This window comes from Plectropomus leopardus, chromosome 7 (genome assembly GCF_026936395.1).
Source record: "Plectropomus leopardus strain MGB_pleo_1.0 chromosome 7, ASM2693639v1, whole genome shotgun sequence".
NCBI lineage: Eukaryota > Metazoa > Chordata > Actinopteri > Perciformes > Serranidae > Plectropomus > Plectropomus leopardus.
In genome coordinates, this window is record NC_142182.1 from 37,420,507 (window position 1) to 37,443,123 (window position 22,617).

Genomic DNA, 22,617 nt, shown 5'->3' on the forward strand with positions numbered 1-22,617 from the left:
AATATACTAAAATTACATCTGTACTTTTTCCACAAAAAAAGACCACAGGCAGCTTAGAATTTGATTTATTAAAAATGAGGAGGAAAGGAGCTTGCTGTTTCAGAGCAGGAAGTCTCCAGGCTCCTCTGAGTCCTCCTGAAGTTCTCGTGTTGAAAGAGAAGTAGAAAAATGGTAGACAAACCAACATAAGCATCCATAAGAAACTGCCTTGAAAGTGGTGTGATCTTTTCCCCCCAACTGAGATTATGAAAATTCATGAGTTGTAAATGTTTAACATAGTGTGACAAGTGACATTAGTTATTAATGTGATGATTTTGTATAAATTTTGTTTTTTCTGTTGTCTTTTTGATTTATAATGAGTTTATGTTTGTCCAGTAAGTGTTAACTGTTCCCTAATACCTTGTGTGTTTAACCACTAAGGAATATGAATGTAGATAGAAAAAATTTAAATTTTGTATGTGGGAAGTAAACCACATCCTGCAACCCCAGACAGGTAGCTTCATTTCATGCCAGATGTCCCACATCTGGTAAAAAAATCTGAAAAGTGCCCTTGTCTGAGGACAGGTATTCATTATTCCCGAGGACATTGTAAAAAAGAGAACCTCCTCTCTAACAAGGCTTCAGTGGCCCCAATTGGCCCCAAAATACTTGCTGGCCTTTCAAGAAGGGATGGCATTGTAAATAGCTCCCTATCTTTCATCTGCAGACGTCAAGCCAAGTCACTTCTACAAAATAAAGGTTGGGCCTGCCCTAAATGTTTTCAGTAAGGCAACAAGTGCTGTACTGAAATACATGGTACAACAAGAAAATACATGACCTCTTTCATACATGACCACAGCATGGCTCCTGGAGCAGATTGATCACTGGTTTGATCTGATGTCATCTCGCCATCCCATTACAGCCTTGAGCAGGACAAATATGGAGGAGTACCAGAAGGCTGTCACCTTCCTCCAGGACATAGTTTATCTCTTCCATGGGATGAAGATTGGGCAAAAGGGAGCTTGGAAGCCTATACAAACAGGGGTGATAATGGCGACAACATCAATGTCAGCCATACAGGAGGAGATGCTGCCACAAGGACACAGGTTTGTGTTGATATCTAGGTTCACACAAGACTGCCTTGAAATCACACTCAGCTGTGCGCAGTCAAGAAATCCTGTCCCAACTCCAGTGGAATCCAATCATGCACTGAGGATCATATCAGTGGGACAGTTTTTCACAGTTATCAGGTCAAGGAGCTACCAGGAAGATGACGGCACCTTTTTGGCAGGCTTCCTGGACACAGTGGAGCCAAATGTCACTCCATCTGTCAGAGTGGAACAGCTGATGGCGGTGAAGAGAGAAACGCCTGACCTCACTAAAGCTGAGAAATGCATTCTCTTTCACCTTGCGGGCTACATCATCCACAAACTCATCAGGTTTGCCAGCATCTGTGAGAAATGCAAAACTGCAACTGAGCATAATGACGACAGTCCTGCTGGAGAAATCAGCATCTTGGTAAACCTGAAAGAGTTTAAGGCAGGTGCTCTTTGTCATCCCTCTCGGGAAGTTTTTGATTTCATCCACAACAATGAGGAACTATTTAGGACCAGGACTGGTTCCTCCCTCATGAAGCTTCCCAACGCAGTGGATGTCTTGGAGAAGGAGTCTTCGGGACTCCAGCAATCTTCCATCATGCTGTGGAGTAAAAGAAAAAATCATTAGAAGATTCATTTGGCTGAGGTTAATAACTGAAGCAAAACAAATAAGAAATGACAGAAAAAACAACACTTGCAAGATGGACATCTTGGAAGCAAGAGCCAATCCAAAAAGGTAAAGAGGGACAACAGTAGCTACTCATCCAGCAACCCCCACACAGCTTCAAAGGTGCTACCCAACCCATTAATTGTTGTAATGGAAACATCTGGAATAACCATTTCTACTACAAGTGCTCCAGCACCCAGCCAACATCCCCCCTCCTCCAGCACCAAACTAACCTCACTGTTTCTCCTCCCGCTAGAAGCCAGCCAACATAGCTGCTCCACCATCTACAAGCACCTAGCCAACATCAGTTCTCCTACATGTACCGGCAGGCAGCCAACGCACTGCGCCCAGCCAAAATCACTGCTCCCCCACCTACCAGCACCCTGCCACCAACAGTTCTCTTCCACCTCTCTAAAACTGTCGCTCCTCTCCACTGCTGGCCTGTCACACTGTCGCTCCTCTCCACTGCTGACCTGTCACACTGTCGCTCCTCTCCACTGCTGACCTGTCACACTGTCGCTCCTCTCCACTGCTGACCTGTAACATTGTCGCTCCTCTCCACTGCTGACCTGTAACATTGTCACTCCTCTCCACTGCTGGCCTGTCACACAGTCGCTCCACATCCTGCAGGATTCTTGACAAGATGCAGCATCATTGCAGTATGCTTCCTTCAACTGATTACTTGCATATTACATATTTAATGTGATTACAAATATAATTAGTAGAAAATGCAGTATAATGCATATTAAGTATGATTATTCCCAATTTAGCCTAGCATTTTTCATTTTTAAATATACTTACCTTATGTTTTAAATTCCACACAGGTGCTTCATCTTCCCTTTACTTTTGTCATCAATGCAAAATCAGCTGAGCTGTAACAGCAGGGGCAGGTATAGTCCACAGAATCACATAAAAGCGTTCATGTTTACACAGCTACGTTTTTTTTCAATGAATATCTATATTATGCACTATAGATACATATCGATAGCAATATATAACAAAAAAATCATCTCCCAGATTATTATGTGATGTTAACTTTATTAAACCAGCTCAAAAACTAGCTCATATTAAACGAATGTTATGTCTAAATACCGCCCTGTTCACACGGGATTCAGCATTACTGGTCTGTGATTTTCCCGTGCAAAACAGCAATGTCCCTAATTTGTATTTGCGCCGCTGTCCCTTTGTGGTTAGAAATAGGGCCCGTTCTTCATTTATCAGCGGAAACGGGGTACTGCAACACGGATAAGGTATTAAAAAAATGTAAACAGTGAGGAAGAACTTGTGTTTTTAAAACTGGCGTTGGTAATGGATATACAACTTAAAAAGGAGGTATTTTATATTTCACTTAAATAAAGAGCCGCACCCCAGGCACCCCCTCCTCGGATAAGTAAAGCACAGTCCCGAAACACCCTGAGCAATATACTGCTGTGGATGAGGCCGCAACAAAACATACTTAAGTCCGTTTAGCCATTTAGATTTAATATTCGTTTTAGAGTACACTTTAATTTCATATTTTCTCCTATATACCTTGCAAACTAGCCCTGTTTAATTCAGCAGCTCCGTCGTTTTTAGAATACAGAAAAAATGCATATAAATGTAAAAGTTGTCAGCAAATTTGTGAGAAATACAGACATCGATCACGCTGTGCAGATGCGGCAAAACAGGCGAAAAACAGACGTGTGGGGGATTGTGATTTCAACATTATAATACTAGTCCCTTGCCAGGTTTATATTAAACTCCTGTTTACTCACACAAAATATGTACAAAAAGCATTATTCTCTGATCCCCTCACATTGGATAACACGAGTGAAGAGGGAAATGTAAGATTAACATTAACATGGGTATTGTTGTGTGTTGCTAACTTTATCCAGTATCCTAAATTAGCATGTTAGCCTGTTAGCCCCTCTGTTAAGGTACAGTAAATCTACTTATAAAGCGGGGAATAATCCCATAACATGATTTAATACACCTTCTGATTGCATCCATATACGATTCCAATCAGATTTTTTTTATGTCTTACCCTTTAAAATGTGGACTCTACTCTATCGGCTCTATGGCATCAACTCCATTGTGCAGCAAGCGCCCGATAGCTACTTCCGGGAACTATTGAGGCTCGCCATGATCCGCCATCTTTGAAAAAAACGGTCCATTGAAGCGATACATAATACATCCATGGAGCGAACCACGGAGATGACGCGACTCTCTCTTAAAGGGTTCTGGTGTCAACTATGGCGTGAATCAAAGTCGGAGCTGCAGACTCCACCAGTCTCCCTGTCCAGTGCCCCGCCCCCGCCGAGCCCCCCAACCCCGACCACGCCCCCTTGACGGCGACAACACACCTCCTACTGTACATCATTAACGTTAACTCAAATTTTGCTCGGTTACTTTAGTGCACTAGAATAGACGCTTTCAAAGGGCTCTGGGTTACTCCAGTGCATGTGTCACCAAGGTTACTGGTAATTTTGTTTTTTTCCTTAGTTGAGGTTAGTATATTTGAAGTAATGTAGTAACTTGCCAGCAAGCCATTTGTGTCATTTGCTTTTTAAATTTAGCAATTTAACATAATTGGAATGTTGCTAACGGTAGGTCCGTTAGCCTTAGCCTTAGACTAATAACGTTAGCTAATGCAGCGGTCGCTACAGAGGGCCAAAATCGCGTTAGCGTTAGGAATAAACTGTTAACTTTTGGAATAGTAGAGGTTGATTTTAACAACTCCACAGTGTACCGTGTGCCTTGTTTAAAAATCGCTGTAGAGTTGTGGTTTTATCATAATATGTTGCAATTATTAACAGGTGACAGTCTGACATCGTCAGAATGAGGGTACACACTGTGCAAAGTCTATGAATCAAGACCAGTGGTGTAATATAAGAAAGTAATGATACTTCTTTACAGTACTTAAGTATTTTTTAGGAGTATCTGTACTTTATTTAATTTTTATATTTCTGTCAACTCTCCACTTTAGTTTTACTCCACTACATTTCCCCTGCATGCATTGTAGTTACTATAAAATAGGAAAGGAACTGAGGAAGGTGAAAGAAGGAATTGGAGGGAAGGAAAAGCTGCAGTTCATTTAAAAAAAACTTAAGTACCAGAAAAAGGACCTTGTTTTTCTTCAACTGAAATTTACGCTCTGTTTTTAAGGTGGTGTATGTTACAAGATAAATTTAATAATTCTCAAAATTCCGACCACTTGATTCTTTGTCAACAGAATTTACTTGTACTTTTAATTTCAATACTTAGTTGCATTTAACACAATAAAATTATTTTTGATACTGAAGTATAGTAAATATCGGATACTTTAAGACTTTAACTCAGTAATATTGTAACAGGTGAACTTCAACCACTGTCATTTTCTGGTAAGAAATCGGTACTTCACAGACAGTAGAGAACTTTGTGTCAGACTCCATGACTAACATCTTTGTTTTTCACTACTATTAATGTATGATTGGAACAGGTGTCCTCCATACTGTGGGGATGAATAACACAGAGCAAGATACAACACAAAATAGCAGGGGACATGTCAACACTGATGGTTATTCTTCAGATGCTTACGGCTCTGAAATGGACAGTAAAGTCCACCCTGGTCCTGCAGGGACTCATGTATGGCCGAGGTCCCCGTCAGATGTCAGTCTGCCCGAGGTCGTCCCTCATCCTCAACAGTATACTGTCCAGCCAGGCATGGTGGACCCTGTCACCTTAAGGTATAATGTTCATTCCATTCACTAAACAATTTTTAAATTCATGACAAAAATGACTTACAGGTTATTCTATTTTAGGCTACACTGTTCTCTGTCTTTTGTTTTACATGCTTTTACACACATTTCAACAGGGGATGTAATCTGAACCTGGGATAAAATTAATTATTAATTGCAGGTTCCACTGTCCATGTCAGTCCACTCAGTGTCAGCCAGACTACATCGTGGAGCCCCAGCTGAGTCAGTATCACATCCTCACTGGGTAAGTCCTCAGTCACTTTACTGTGTATTGATTGTGATCTGCTGAAGCATGTTGGAGTCCTTTATGTTGCAAAAAATGGCAAGTACCAGTTACATGTCTTCTCTTACAAATGATAAAATGTGCCAATCAACGACTTTTGAACTGCTACTGTCTTTACTTTTGCACCATCTGGTGGCGGTAGGGGACACAGGGCCAGTGAGATGAGTGGACTGAAAGGACAGATGTTCCTAACAAGTAGTTTCCCTGATGCTTAAATGGATGTTAAAATTTATACTCTGCCCAAGTAAGGAGCCAAACTTTCATGCATATTGATACACACTCAGGCTATCTGTGGTGTGTAGCTGTAAAAAATATTCTGGAAACATCCTCAGTCTGCACTCAGAATAAATGGTGCCATTTTCACTGTTGGACATGCAGCTAGAGTGCAATGCGAGACAATAAGGAGTTGTTTTGGATGCATGTAGAGCACACCCCCTGGATACACAGAGGTGGAAACTAGGGCAACAGTTGAAAAGTCCAAATAATCTCCTCTATGAACCACTTTCCCTTAACCTCAAGAGAAATTGTCATGAGGTCAAGAAAAGACGTGAAGAAGAATTCAAAAGGACGTGAAAAGCATGAAAGGGAGAGAGAGAGGAGATGACATGCAGCAAAGGGCCGCAAGTCAGAACCAAACCCGCAGCCGCTGCGGCAAGGACATTGCCTTCATTAATGGGGCACCTGCTTTATCCACTGAGCCACCCGATGCCCTGTAATTGGTTTGTTAATTTATCAGTTTTCTCTTAAAACTTGACAATTTGCTGCTTTCTTAAAGTACTTTGTTACGTGGATCTTTCAAGGTGCGCTAAATTCTGAATATTGTTATTATGATCATGACTATTATTATGTTTATTACTATTATTATTGTTGTCTACTTCTATTATTGTTGTTGCCTACTTCCCCCCGTGTGCACTTACCTTGTTGTTTCATGCACGTTATAAAGGCTAAACAAGGGCAACCCGACGAAAAATATAACATCATTACTGAGGTTAGAATTAAAATGAAACATAGTTAATAAAGGCTCCCAGTCACAGAAGTGAAATGTAACGTTGTTGCAAGCGTTGTTTGCTGACACTCACCCTCCTTTTCTTCTCATTTTTATCCCCATGAATCCCATTATGATTTCAGGAAAATAATAATTATGCAAGATATGTACGATATGTTGGACCCCCTACTCTAAATATGAGCATTCTTACATTTCAAACATGTGGAAGTAAAAACATGGTCTCTCTTAAAACGATCCCTTTTGGTGTCATATGCAGGTTCTGATCTTGTAGAGATGTTTGTTGTGACGCCGGTTACAGAGGTGCAATCATTTGAAATATTTTCGCTTGAAGCTCTTTTATAGAAAACAGTAAATAGTAGATATTATTTTCACATAAAACATGATAAAATATAATAACAAAATGAGCATATAACAAGCAATAACATATGTTTTTTGAAGAATGTATAGCCTACGTTCCAGACAAAGATCTGATTATTAGCCTGTGTATATAACAGCTGAAGAAGCATCACTCAGCTCAGTAAACAGCTTCATGTTGACGTGGTGGTGTCTTGAATTGTTTCAGCTCATACAGGCTGTGGATGTGTTAATGTAATGAAATAGTTGATTCCCAAGAGAACAGCCAACGTGGCTCGTCGCTTTAATTGTTGCAACTGCAAAAATTTGTGGGATGGAGTTACCTCCTTTCCTTAGGTAAAGGATGCTCCAGTGTATGCTATTCTAGAGGAGATAGTAAAGGAAGCATTGATGCGCCTTTCCTTAATGTTAGGAGAATTTGAACAGCTCTTCTCATTGGAAGACACTTTTGGGTCATTTCACTCAGTGAGGAACCTTGTTAGCAAAAAGGACTACTAGACCGCAGCCCTGAAAGACAAGCTGCAAAAAACTTCTAGTTCCTCCAAGCATCACTTCCAAGCTTCTGTTTTCATAATAATAAGTTTTACCGACTAGCATTTCTGTTGCTGACTGGTGAGGGTTGCAACATTTAATCAACTTGTTGACTTCTCATGCACATCACAAGCTGAAAGCATCAAAGATGCACCACCCATCGTTGGGATTGTTGAATTTTCCATTAAAATATTTTTTAAATAGATGCTATTATTATCTATTAAGATCACACACATAGTTTCTTGCGTTTGTTTATTTCTATAAATTAGTCAAAATAAGTAAAAGAGCGACTCGTAGGATGAGTCCTAAGCAGCAACCTGGATTCAAATCCGGCTTGCGGCCCTTTGCTGGGTGTCCATTCTCTCATTCTCCCATTCTCTCTCCCTCTTTCCTGCCACTCTGTAACTGTGCTATAATAAAGGCATGAAAGTCAAAAAAATAATCTTTAAAAGAATGATACGAGTGTTATAGGGGCAGTGTCTCATCCATGCCTGAGGGTTTACACACTAATGTGTGAGGGAAATGGTTACAAAGTTCCTTGGTGTCCTCAGCGCTGTGCCCTGTCCAGCAGACAGCAGCCATCACAGCTCAGTGTCTGCTCCCTGGTTTACTAATGAAAGCATCCTCTGCAGCATGATGCCTGTAAGTACTTACAATCATTTCACCATTTTCATGGATTAATAAAGAATTTTTACGTTGCTTATTAGTCTTGATGTGTGTGAGTGTGTCTCATGTGTTTTAGGGAGACCTACATGGCCCTTTAGCTGGTATCTGTGAACCACAGACCATGGAGCATCAGCAGTTTCAGGAGGTACTGACAGCACACAGCCTGTTAGACAGGGGCCATCAGTTAGATTTGTCCAAGGGCCAAAATGTTTCAAAGGAGACACTGTGAGGCTGGACTTCTAAAATTTTAAATGTGTGTATGTACTTTTTCTATGTCTATGTCTGTCCGTTTGTCCGTCCGTCCGTCCAGTGACAAGTCACCTTGCCACATTGACATTTGATATTTTATTTTTCTCTTAAGCTTACTGAACCTGACGCATCACTACTGCTAATAATAAGCTGACACATGCATTTATAATAACTCAAGTACCCACGGGTCAAACGCACATATTTGGGATGCTCAATTCATTATTAATAAAATTATTTCCATCTCAGATGCTTTGGGGTTGCTTCAATATAGGAAGAAAAAAATACTCTATCCTAAATACTGTGCCGCATTTTTTACTCCTCACATTTTATGAGTGAATTAATGTTGTGAAGGCAGAATGGAAAGCTACGATCACTGCTGTAAGGTAAAACATCAGCACAAAGGAAAAAACATTTTCATTTCAGTCCATTCAACATGAAACAGAATAGATCACATCAGTGTTATGCTGAATTATAGCTATGTGGTACATGTCCTTTACTTGATATTTCCGCGTAATGTAAATATACACCACTGGAGGAGCTCAGTCTCTTCTGTGTCAGAGGGACACGTATTTATTTTTCTACTGCATTTGTCTGACAGCTTGTTACAAGTTAATTTGCAGATTCAGTTTTTTTACACAAAACATATGATTAACAAAAAAATGGAATGTCATAGAGTTAAACTATGCAGCATTATATAAAGTAAATTTATCACTGAGACTTAAAGTTATCTCATTTTTAGTTTTTGCTAATTATTTCTTAATTCATTGATTAATCCATAAAGTAAGTAGTAAAGTAAGTAATAATAATAATAACTTAATAATAAAGTTAAAAAAAAAAAACCCTTTTACAATTTGACAATGTCAAAGGAGACCTTCATCTTTTTTTATCCAAACTATTTGTTTAGCTAAAACTCAAAGTCAGTCAGTTTTATTTCATTTACAAGGCAAAGAAAAACTGCACATTGTCACATTTGAAGACCTGGATTCTGGGAATATTTGCTATTTCTGCTTGAACTGACTTCAACAGTTAATCAAGTATCAAAATAGCTGCTTATTTGTCATTTAGATTAACTCGCTGACTAATCAGTAATTAACCCATTGTGTTCCCCCTCTCTGCATAGGTGGTGTGTAATGTGAGTGGAGATAGACAGTTTGTGCTGGTTAACCCCTGTGAGCCAGGATCTGTGTTCCTTACCCTGGAGTCTGCAGCAACACAAAGAGATGACAGCCCAACTGGAGGGGAAGGTGAGGACAAGGTTAAACAGGTTACGCTTTAGTTTCTGTTGAGTTGAGGAGGATGTGTCATGCATTTTAAGGCTTTGCTAGGCTTGAAATTCAAACAAAAATGGGGCCGTGTAACATAAATGTTTATTAAGGCTGCAACTTATGATATGTACATTATCAATTAATATGTTTATTATTTTCTCCATGAATCAATCATTTATTAAATGTTAGTAAATGGTAAAACATTACCAAAGCCCAAGATAATATCCTCAGATGGACATTTTTGTTTATGAAACCAAAATATTCACATTTCAGGAACTACAGTTAGAGAATTTTGACTTTTTTTTCTTTATAAAATAACCTAAACATGGTAAATCAAATAGCAAATGAGTCTGTGATTAATTTTAGACTTGACAGCTAATCGTTACAGCTCTACTGTTGATGCGTATGAGGGGTGTGTAATACTCATCATACACAGGGAGCTGAAGGTAATTTATAGTAATGAGTTACAAGCACAGTTGAAGCCCATCAATTGCTCACCCAAATTTGAAGGTGTTTGTATTTGTTCTGTAGTAATTCTCTTTTCTTTTATGTTTACCAGATATGAGTGTGCTGGGTACTTCCAGCCAGGTAGGAAAACAACATTTTTTCATTTCTTCCCAGAAACTAACTTTCTCTGTGGGACATTGTCCACGACTGAGGGATAGATTTGTTAAGTGATTGTTTAACAGATTTTTTTAGTCATGTGTTGAGTGATTCACACATGTATAGCTTCTCCAGTGCCTGCAGACAGCTTGTTTCCTGTATGAGTCCAGAGATCAGACAACCAACATGCAGCATCAGGCTGCTTCTGCACGGTAAGATCTGTGGGGCTGACACCAACACTGTTGTTTCCACCACACAAACACAGTAAGATAAGTAAGAGTCTATAGTGTCTCAAGCTTTGCCAAGCATGTGGTCAGCGTAATATATATCAGGCCCATAATATATTATCCCTATTAATTGGACTTTCCTATTATTATGTGTTATTCTGATAATTAGAATGATAGCTGATAAATAGCACATATAATACAAAGCCAGACTGCTGTCATTGACTTAACAAGGGCAGCATCTACACACCCAGACACACAGGATTGCGGTACACCTTTAATTTTGGTTTGCGAGCCACCATTAAAACAGGGTAGAAGAAGAAGAAGAACAACAACAACAATAACAGCATGCTGACCAAAAACATGACGTCTCTCAATTCCAGAGGAAGATGAAACAGTTGCTTGCACTGACGGTCCGCCTGAGCGACAGCATGCAAGCTAATTAGTACTGGAACTGGTACCTGTATAGGTTCAAATGTGAACGTTACCCAACAATATTCACTTGGCTTTTTTCCTAATTTTATAACAATTCCAGTTGTTTTCAAGTTACACTGATATGCAGGGGTAGAAATCACGAGTTTTATGTTTTAAGTGATTTGTGAAATGTTTACTGTGTTTACAGTGTTTGTTGCTGTCCTGTGTCAGATGATGAGGGTTATCCTGCAGTTACTTCTTGACACACTTAAGGCCATGAGGCACCAAACCGTGCGTCGGCGGCTTTCGTTGCCTTGGTGTGTCCCTCACCGTTGGCCCTCATTGACCCTCAGCAGGTTTTTCCCGTCGGGCTCCACAGCTTCTACCGATTCAGTAGAGCCCGGCGGTGAATGAAATCACTCTGATTGGCTGTTCAGCTCTGCGCACAAGAGGGCAAACGGAAGTGAAAAATGTAAACAAACAGGGACAGATAAGAGGGAGTGAGGTTGAAACAAACATTTGTTATAGGAGGTCAGACTCAGTATTTCCTCTGCCATTAAGCTCTTGAACAGAAAGGTTTCCTAATGGTTTGTGTCATTGTTAAATATGTTTTTTTCCTGATGATTGCTAACTGGCTTACTACCGTCATGGTGGTCGTCCGCTTTCCCTTTTTGAATGATGAATACAGACGACCGCCATCTGCTGCTATGGAGGGTTTTTTCACTCACACAGGTGCAGAATGTACGTGCCGGCTGGCAGATGGTTTGGTGTGTTCATGTTAAACTTTTTGGCCGAGACACGGCGATGTGAGGCAACACAGCAGGGAACTTCCATTGCTGCTAGTTCTGAGATGTTGGTTTGGTGTGTCTGGGCCTTCAGAGAGCTAATGTGTGATGGGTCTGGCAATATGTTTTTCAGGAGATAATATCCTCAGTAGAGTATCAACATGTCATTTGATGGTTAGTGGTGTTAGACGCTGAGCTTTCCTAAAACATGGACTTGAAGCGTAGTTATGTGTATTCTCTCCCTGTAGACGTGCTGGAGCAATGTGTGAATCAAAGTCTAGGAAACCATGCCACTGCTCCAGATCCCTGTGCCTCAAACTGTGAGTACACCATCCTGTTCATACTTTATAGCAGGATGTGTTAGGCCTGGGAAATAAAGAGATAGTGATATGCACTGCTATGTGACACTTCAATAGTAGCAATAAGGACTTTTTTTGATAGAATCATTGATAGTGTCACCTAAATGTATTAAATGACAAACTGCCCGGAAAAAAACAAAACAAACAACTCCAAAAAACAACACAACTCCACAGAGTTTGGCTGCATTAACAAACCCTCCCTGCTCCCTCCCTGCTCCCTCCCTGGTTCATAAACAGCCAATCATATCCCTTGATAATGGAGCATGCTATGAGTGACAATGGCACAGCCAGTCATTTAACAGGTGCATTGTTCCGTTGTGGCATTTTCATGAATGGAGTGAGAAAATTAATGCAGATGATAAGGAAATTGTTCATATAAAAAAGCGCGAGCCAGCTTGCTAGTATGTTTGTTTTTTGTTTGTTTGTTTTTTTTAAATTGACTGATGTCAGAGTAGCGCTGTGTGTAAACTGTGCAGATAAACAGCCCCAACCAGGTGCAGGAATACAGCAAACTTATTTTACCACCTTATCCGTTGTTTGTTGATCAGCTTACATCTGCTGCATCTTAACAAACACCCAATTGGCAGCCCATGATGAAGAGGTATAAAAATACACAAATAAGTGATGATAAATAACTATTAAGTGGTTAAATACACCCTTTTCCCCATAGTAATATATATATATAATTTTTAAAGGTTATTAAAACTTATAATCTGTGATAATCCATATCAACTCAAACGAAACATTTTATCATGATATATTTTTCAGCTGCATGTCCCAGCCCTAAAAGGATGCTGCTAAAGCAGGTACAGAATGTCCTCTAGGGTTTTCTGAAACTGGGGAACGGCTTCAGCACCAGCCAGTAGCCTGGCGCAAAAAATTCTTCTGCATCAGGCTGCAATTTTGGGGAATATGAAATTCGAAATGATGACAATGTAAAAGGGAATGTCTTTATAAATAAGTGATTTATTTATCACATACCAAATTATGCACAGCAAAAAAATCATTAGGAACACATAGACACATATATGTTTTTTCTTTTTCCCTGCTGCTCTCTCCTTTACTCTGCTGTCCTGCAATCTGCCCCTCCACTCTGCTCTCCTCCACTATTTCTACCTGTCACTAATGTAACTGAGAATGAGTAACATTAGATTAAAAAAAAACAATACTTTATCACGCAGGTTGGAACATTTAAATATTATAGTAACCACCATCACCATAGTATCAGTATAATTTTTTTCTCTTCACAACTCAGGGTTACCTGACTCTCTTCCTTATCTGGAACCTTTCTCTTCTTCTGGAAGTATTTTAATATACTCATCTGAAAATGCAAAAAAGGATTTTACTACTGAACATTACCTGACATTATTTCATGCTATTTATTCATAACTATATATATCTTTTTTCACAGCCTAATGTTAATGTTGGACACTTCTAGGGTGATTGTACAAGGCTGGGAAAATCCAACCATGTCCAGGGCCCCCTGGTAAAATCATCTTACCATCTGGTAGTTTTATTTTGAAAATCCAGCCTTGTCCAGGCCTTGCAGCAGTAAGGTTTTCATTTTAACTGCTGCAATTTGCCTAATGAGAGCGAGTGTGATTCAGCAGGATATGTTAAATAATAATGTTGGATCACATGTATAAAGTTATTTGAAAGCACTCAATAGGGGGTGCTAGCAGTTCTAAACAAGTACATGACCTTTTGATAAAATTGGCCATAAATCAATAATAGTTTGTACAAACATAAACAAATTTGGTGGATATTTTTCTCTAAGTCATTGAAACATATCCCCACAATCTTTCTGTAACTGACCAATAGGATGGGACAGTGTTGCCAAAGAAGAGCCTGGCCCAATAAAAATTCGGAGTATCTGTCTGATCGTTATAAAACCTGTTGATTATCTTTAATGCAGGTTTCATAAACTGGCAAAAGCCCTGGTCCTACCCAGCTTTAGAATTTAAATGTCAATGCATTTTTTTCCTTTTTTTGCAAAGGGTTGTAATTGAGGTTGATGAGCTCTGACAGCCAAGAAGAAATGCTAATGACTAAACACAAACTGTGGTCATTTAGATGATTCTTTTACAGTTAATAGTGTAGTGAAAGACTGTGGAGGACTTATTAATGATACTGAAAGTGTTCTGTGGTGACATGGAATGGTCCTGTAAATATAGTGATAAATCATTTGTGTAAGGACTATTATGATATTGTGAGCTGGCATCCTGAAATGTAGAAAATTGTTTTGCCATATTGCTGCTGCTATCCTATTGTAGTGATGGCGAGAGTGGGTAGGCTTGCCATGGTACCCTGTCTGTTATTTGACTTAGTATAATATGTATTCATGTGTGTTTGTCTTTCAGCTACTGTGAGTGTTTTGCCAGTGGAGTGATGTGCAGCAGCTGTGACTGCTCCAACTGCCACAACAATGCAGAGCATGAAAAAGAGCGTCACGAGGCAGTTATGGTTTGCAATGCTTTTTGGTTAACATGTTCATGTCAAGCTGAATTTCTTCACAATAAGCCTTTAAAATATCACAAAACATATAAGTAAAATAAATGAAGCCATAAATGCAAAGAAGCAGAAGCAGGAAACAATATATTTGATGGCAAATCATAACTTGAAAATTAGGCAGATTTAGTGCCTCTTTATGACTCAGATCATCCAGATCTTGGCTCTTATTCCTGTGTATAGTTTGGTTGTATATAAATGTAAATGTGTGGCAGTCCAACATGTCCATTATTAAGACCCGACTATCAGGAAACCCAGGTCTGTTCACTGTGGAGTACATTCATATATAATACAATCATATGAAGTGGCTGTACTGAACATGTATGTACTTTGTAAAATAATTACTTGATGTGTACTTCTATTATTTCAGTGTAGAATACCATAAGTTAAATAAACTGCTGTCAATACTTTGCTAGATAACTACCAAAAAAGTAATAAGAGTGCCCCAGTGATTATGTTTTTAGGTTGGCTGAGGCAGAGCTTAGCGTCACCCTGGTTCCCTTGTGGTACAAACATTTATGATACCTACATGTTTTGTTCAGCCAGATAATCTTCACAACTGAACACCACTTTTAGGTTTTGTGAGGCCTATGTACAATCACCAGAAGTAGAAAGATTTTGTTAGGCTGTAAACAAACTACACTAAGGTCACACAACTTAACATCACCACCACAAAAGGCTGTAAAGTTGTGTTCAATGTGATGATGTTCTGTAGTTTCCTTTAGCCACTTGTTAGCAACTGCTTTTTTAAATACATAACAACTTGTGACACTTCAGCCATGTCCTTCAGCTCTTCCTCTGAATACTTGAGTTATTCTCAGGCCCAATATGATACATTATGTCATCTCTCCCAGCTGGATGTGTCTGGACCACCTCCACAGGGGTCATCTAGAAGGCAGACATATCAGTTGCTGATCCACCTCAGCTGGGTACTTAAATATGTGGTTTAGTCAATCAAGTCAAGTCAATATTATTTATAGAGCCCAATATCACAAAACATGGTTTGCCTCAGAGGGCTTTACAGTGTAAGACATCCCTCTGCCCTTAGACCCTCACATCACCCAAGGAAAAACTCTCGAAAAAAAGAAGCCCTGTAACAGGGGAGAAAAAAAAGGAAAAAAAACTCAGGAATAGCGGTAGAGGATGATGAGGGATCCCTCTTCCAGGACGGACAGACGTGCAATAGATGTCGTAAATAACAAATGAAATACAATCATGGCAAAAAGGAAAGAGAAAGAGAGAGGGGAGGAGAGGGGGAGAGAGGGGGAGAGAGGCACAGCAATAATAGAAACAGATGCATGTCATATTACAATAATGATAGGTGTGAAATTATTAATTGCACTCTATGATGATGTTGAGGGTGATGATAAGAGTGTCATGCACATGTTGACAGGGAGGTGTCCAAAGGCAAGATCAGCACAACCAGGACCAGACCACGATCAGGGCGAGTGGGGGGTACAGTGTTAGTACAGCCACAGCACGAGCACAACCAAAGGCAGGGTCAGGTACAGCCAAGGTTACGGCCAGGATCCGGGAAAACTAGGAAACAAGGGAGCAGGAATGCTCTGGAGAGGCAATGGGATTAGCGTAGTGCAGTTCAACAGACCCAGGCTCCATAATCACGAGCCTCAGGTAGTGAGAGTACCACATGGCTATCACAGATGTAAAGCTAAGCTAAACTACTGAGGCTAAGCTAAGCTTGCAAACGGCTGTCACAGACATAAGGCTAAGTTTAGCAGTAAGGGTAATGCAGTAAACAGACATGCACGATTTTCCGATGGCAGGATTAAGAGAAGGAAAAGGAGCTCAGCGTATCATAGGAAGTCCCACGGCAGGTAAAACCTATGTCAGCCTAACTATGGGCAGGTCCAGGCAACCTGAGCCAGCCTTAATTATAAGCTTTATCAAAGAGGAAGGTCTAGAGATGCTAATACATAAAAAACACAAAATGCATGAAGTTTGAATATGTAATCTTCATATTAGCTCACCCCCTAAATTTGTTTTTCATTATCATCATAGTAAGCCCAATAAAATCACAATTTTATTTCAGATTTCTTACTTGAAATGTACAATATACGTGGCTGAGTTGTGTTACAGCTGTGTTATGTCTTTTTAACCATTAGGGCCCGCTTTAATACTACAAACTCTTGTCTCACTCTGCACACAAAACACTTTTAAAAATCATGCTTTAAAAAATCAAGCATTAAAAAATGTTTATACACTGATATCATTTTCTACTTTCATTGAGTTTATTTTTTAATCAGCATCAGTCCTCATCATAAATATCAAATATTCTTTTTTTATTTTTTTCCCCCAAAATTTAACCCTTTAAATGCCAGGTATTTGTCATGATGCCACCATGTTTTTAGATGAAAAAAAAAACCCTACAAAAAATGAATTATTTCCTATGCTATGCCATGCTTAGTAGATTATGATTACAGTGCACCTAGTGGAAATAGCACGTATTTTCTCCAAATGCCAAATATGATAAAAATGTCATCATCGGGTGGAAATACTAAAAATGACCAATTCCATTCCTTTGTTGGCTGTAGGATCAAAAATTGCAGTTTGAATTTCATTTCATTTATTTTATTTATAAGGACAACACACCGATCAACATTTCTGTAAATATGCCAAGGTTAGCCATCAGCCTATTTTTTAACTGTAGTCCTTTGGTAAGAATTTTTTAAACCTGCAAAATGATAAAAATCACATAACAATGGCAGCAGGTTACCATAATAGCAACAGCTAAAACAAACAGGAACTCCCAAGACAGAATGCAAGTCATGTGAAGCAACACGAAATAGTACAACAATGGGTTTCAATGGCACATTTTATGCACTTAACAGTAAAAATGCAACAATTTTGTTTCCACAGTGTATTGTAGACTTATTGTAGGAGCTGTGCTGGAAATTTAAAGATTAAACACATAGACAATCTTGCCAAAAATGTATGCTTGAACAAAGCAAAAATGATCAAAAAAATGAAAAATGAAAACTGTGCAGAATGCGCCTAACAGTCCTTAAGTGTTAAAGTCAACTGGAGGCATTTCAGTCTGCCTTTGTCTTTTTGATGTTGAGAAAATATTTGGTTGTTAGTGTTACATGATTTGACATTTGAATGCCAGGCTGTTTGGTTTTTTCTTACTTGTCATTTGCCAAGATTGTGATTAAAACAATTTTTAATCAGAAAAACTCTGTTTTTTCTGTTTGGAGATTCATACCTGTATATGTTTGGTAGAGAAATATTATCAGTTGTATTCGTCATTTTCCTGTTTCTCTTGATGAAACCATAATTGGTATTGTCTTTATGTAGTCCTGTTTAGGTCGAAACCCAGATGCCTTCAGATCTAAGATTGCTGATGGAAAGAAAGGAGAGGTCAAAGGTTGGCACAACAAAGGCTGCAACTGTAAACGCTCAGGCTGCCTGAAGAACTACTGCGAGTGCTATGAGGTTCACATGCCCGCACACACACACACAAGCACATGCACATGCAAATGCACATGCAAATGCACATGCAAACAAACATAAAGTGACCCTAATCTGATGCAAGAGAAATCAAACAAAGTGGCAACCACATGGGCTGAGTGCTGAAGCCAGCAGCCTGCTGGCAATGGTCATAGTAAGCAATGAAGGATGTTTATACTCCTTCGTAGTGGTATTTTGTGAATTCTGGCTTGTGTTTGATTGGCTTACAGAGTGTTATACACAGCACTGCAGGAAATGTTGAGCCATGATCAACTTCTTTTCCAGTGTTAAAAGTAAAGGCGGAAAATGTAGATTCCAGTTCAGTCCTGTCGTTGCTTTGAATGTTGCCTCATGCTGCATATTGTCTAATGGAGTCTTGATGCTGGCTCCTACGAAGCTGAAAACAATCTCTTACAAAGAGCAAAATGAGGACATTTCTCATGAGCAAAGGTCTTACTAGCTAACGTCACCTTGACTGACAAGCCTCTCAGGCTTCAGCACTTAATTTGGTGAGCACAACTTTTTTGGCTAGCAGAGAATTAATGCTTTATTTTAAATGCAAATTGATTAATGTAATCTACTGGAATTCCCAGTATGGCCTATATGAATGTGCTCAAACTTTCACTTACACTCATTAATGAGCTGATCAGGATTTGGTATTCAAAGGTCAAGATGGCCTGGAGGGAGTATACTCAAATTTGGCAAAAACATCCATGTGCACAGGGGTAGAGGTCATGGTGACCTCATAAAAGATGTTTTTAGCCATACCTCAAGAATCATGAGTGTTCACCTTGAGAATTTGCTGACAATGAGGCTAGAAATGTTTTCTTATTTTTTAAATGTATCATGCAGAACATTACCATTAAAATTAACTCACTCTTGGAAGTCGAACAGTTTTTGATTTTCTTCTTTATTTTTAATGATAATGTGCTAAGAATACTAATTATGCAAATTGCCCAACATGCAACTCTTTTTTTTATCTACTAGTCCTATCAATGACATTTCAGTTACAAATGTTCATAGGAAAAACCATCACTGGGTCCTAGCAATTCCCCTTAAACTAACGGAAGAATGTATGCAGACTTTCAACGTACTTATTCATTATTCTTGTCTATTTCATTTTTAGTAATGCAATAATCATTTTACACATGTGTGTTTCTATGTATGGTCAAATGAGACTTATAACATTTCTGTTAAAATCTACGCTGGAAAATATGAATTACCACAGATTACATGCAATTGTTTGTACAAACTGAACTATTTAAGGCAGTTTATCCATAATCCTATACATGTGTTTGTGCAGGCCAACATCATGTGTACGTCCAGCTGTAAATGTGTTGGCTGTAGGAACTATAATGGCAGCTCAGAAATGGGCCTCAAAGAGAAGACAAGTCAAGTCAAGGGCAGGTGAGTACGTCAGTTTTAGTAACACAGTATCTAGGATAGATAAGTATCTATAACGCTCTTCTCAAGTATGAAATACTGCTCCACCTACTTTTATTAGTGACCTCTGAATGATATTTGTGAGTTGACATGTAGCCATTTCTGTAGAATACTATGTCACAAACCTGAATTGCTTTGAATGGTTAACCTGGTATCTTAAAAAAATCAACTGCTGTGCAACAATTTGCTTCAAACTATAGAGATGATGAGGTTGGTCTGTAATCACAAGTTGCTCATGTTCTCCAGACAATGGAGTTATCATTGCTTGTTTAAATATTTTAGGAAATTTGTTGTTTCCTTTCAGCAGTGAGGTCCCATTTCCTCTCCTTCACTGATGCTCAGTGTGTTTAGTGTGTATCACCAGAGGAATGGGTTTACCCTCAGTCTGTGTGTGTGTGTGTGTGTGTGTGTGTGTGTGTGTGTGTGTGTGTGTGTGTGTGTGTGTGTGTGTGTGTGCGTGTGCAGATGGTCCATGTCAGTGATAACCCCGGCTGTGGTGGAGGCTGTGTGTGGCTGTCTGCTGGTGCGGGCTGAGGAGGCAGAGAGCGAGGCCCAGGGCCCCGCTCAGGCTGAGCACATGGTTCTGGAAGAGTTCGGTCACTGTCTCTCACAGATTGTCAAGGCCATGTTCAAGAACTATACACCCTGACACTGTGGAGTGTCTGGTCAGATTTATATCAGTGTGCTGCTGCTGCTGCTGCTGCTGCTGCTGCTGAGTGGACTGGATTTACAATATCAGTTTTAATGTTAATACATAAAACATCTATAAGAAATTGAGGTCAGAGGTGTGTAATATTTAATATTACTTGTGCTGTTAAGTTGAGTTGTCACTGAGTCAGGTTAATGTTGCTGTTCTAAGCCTAATATCAAACAACACTAAGAGTGTGTATGGACACTTCAGGTGGTTCATACTATACTATATGTCACTGCCTTTGGTAGCAGCAAATGCAGATTTGTAGCCTTTTTTTTTGGAGACCTAACAATATGTGAACTGACCAAATTTGAACTTGTATTTGACATATCAAATTCAATCCGTTTTGTTGTTACAATTATTACATGTTGCATCATTTAGGACTTTTAAAATGTATTTATTTATGTACTTTTGGATCAGCCTGGAGAATACTTTAATGTACAGGCTGAATAGGTTTCAAAATAAAATTAGTATGTTAGACACCTATAAAGCTGTAGTGGATGAACATGTTGTAACCACTGACGTGTTTGGCATGAACACGTCTTGAGAGATGACAGACTACACTGTCTGATTGGTACATGACCGCAGGGCTGGATTTTAAAAAATGCTAAGTTCACGAGTCCAAGTCTCCCTTGCCACCAGAAAAAATGAAACTATATCTGAAAACAATAAATTGAATGTCTGTGAAAGTCTGTTGCTTTTAAAGATTTCGCCATGCTGTTTGGGAGAAAAAGTCTCTCAAACTTGAATGCTGTTTTTGGCTTTAAACGAGTCAAAATTTAAAGCTACTGAGTCAAGAATATTGTGCAACATGCCTATTTATTATCCAATACGCCTTACTTTTTAATTAGGGTTCAAGCCCTAATGAGCCCTGAAGGGGTTGGTCATCAGCTGCTTGGCTCAAATTGCTGTGAGCTGAGAGGAGCTATAAACATAAAACTTGGCCCAATAAATGTTAATTAGATATAAACTGGCCCCATGGTGGTGCTGTAATTAGCACCCAAAAATGCATTTTGGATCCTGGCTACCAAAAAATTTGGGACACATAAACAGATCAACTTGGACCCAGCTACTAAAAAACACTCTTTAACCATATAAGTACTTCATAAAGAATATTGTGTTACTTTGCTGAAATATGAGAAACGTACAAATGGACTTTTTTAAAATCGGGTTTACATTCTTTGCAATTATCTCAAACATGTCAACATTCTTTCACCATTTTGATCTCTCCATTGTTCTGCATCCTTGCTTGCTTTGGTCTGCTGCTCTGAAAATGTCAATTTTTGTGACTTTTCCTCAATTTTCTCTAAATCCTATTTTCGCATCTCATCCCAGTTAGTGAAACTGTTCTATAACTTTGACGTGATCATCTATGGACACTGCTGATCTAAATATATCAAGGAAATTCAAGTAGGGCCTACATCAATATGTTTTTAAGTTATACATTTTGAACCTTTGTTGTTAAGTTCAGTTTTACATAATTATAAGTGACAAATGGCTAAAGCAACTGTAACCAAATTTTGTGCACATTTGAATCCTTTATCTTGCCAGGCAGATAAAGGAGTTTTGCTAGGCAGTCTTGTGATATTCTGCCACAATAGGCTGCAACAAATGATTGTTTAAAGTTAGACATTTCACATGCCAAATTAAGAAGTCATGAAATGTCCAATATGTCTTACAGAGCAGATTTTTTTTCAGTACATCCACTGAATTAGGATGAAAGTTTGCCTGCAGGCAACCTATAATTAATACAGAAGTCTGTCACTCCATATTTTTAAGAATATGTAAAATTAATCAGCATCTATATCTCCACAGGTCTTTATACAAATTTTACCAAAACAGACACATATAGTCTTTTGGATATTAGATATTATATGTTGTGCGTTCAGATCGGTTTAACAGTGATCCCTCAGTGATATGCAATATCTTGATGTAGTTTGTGCTGTATGCACTACATTTTCTATTTCATCTCATTCTTAACCAAATGTCACCAAAATATATAGTATATATAAATATACATATATGTATATATAGACAATACAGTTGAAACTAGCAGAATGATGTGAGATTTCTTTTTCTAGAATTTTATCACCAAGACTTTGACTGTTACAGGCATTGTGAACACTGATCGGATCGTGAACGTGATCTCCAGTTTTGCAGCCTCTGATATCTGTTCCTCCATCAGTCAATCAATTCAATTCAATTCAGTTTAATTCATTTTAATTCAGTTCAATTTAATTCATAAAGCCCATTATCACAGATCAGAATTTGCCTCAGAGGGCTGTAGCGGTTATTAATAACTACGTTAG

The 22,617-nt window shown here is 38.9% G+C and overlaps 1 protein-coding gene and 1 long non-coding RNA gene across 3 annotated transcripts; one reads left to right on the top strand and one right to left on the bottom strand.

Moving 5' to 3' along the window:
* Window positions 1–47: 47 nt before the first annotated feature.
* LOC121950751 (uncharacterized) lies at window positions 48–4,023 on the bottom strand. 2 transcript variants are annotated; one of them, XR_015777109.1, is made up of 4 exons: window positions 3,767–4,023; window positions 2,545–2,615; window positions 2,281–2,367; window positions 48–1,677 (listed from the first exon to the last, which is right to left on the bottom strand). It is a non-coding gene; the product is annotated as an uncharacterized LOC121950751 (long non-coding RNA). The 2 variants fall into 2 exon arrangements; XR_015777108.1 differs by having other exon boundaries at window positions 2,281–2,377.
* Window positions 4,024–5,220: 1,197 nt separating this feature from the next.
* On the top strand, window positions 5,221–20,667 carry tesmin (testis expressed metallothionein like protein). Its single transcript, XM_088080634.1, is given in 12 exon segments — window positions 5,221–5,447; window positions 5,620–5,707; window positions 8,168–8,275; window positions 8,376–8,507; window positions 9,669–9,792; window positions 10,373–10,401; window positions 10,543–10,628; window positions 12,088–12,159; window positions 14,559–14,661; window positions 18,022–18,159; window positions 19,478–19,581; window positions 20,083–20,667. Coding segments are annotated over 12 exon segments (1,395 nt in total). The 3' UTR covers window positions 20,267–20,667.
* Window positions 20,668–22,617: the final 1,950 nt, after the last annotated feature.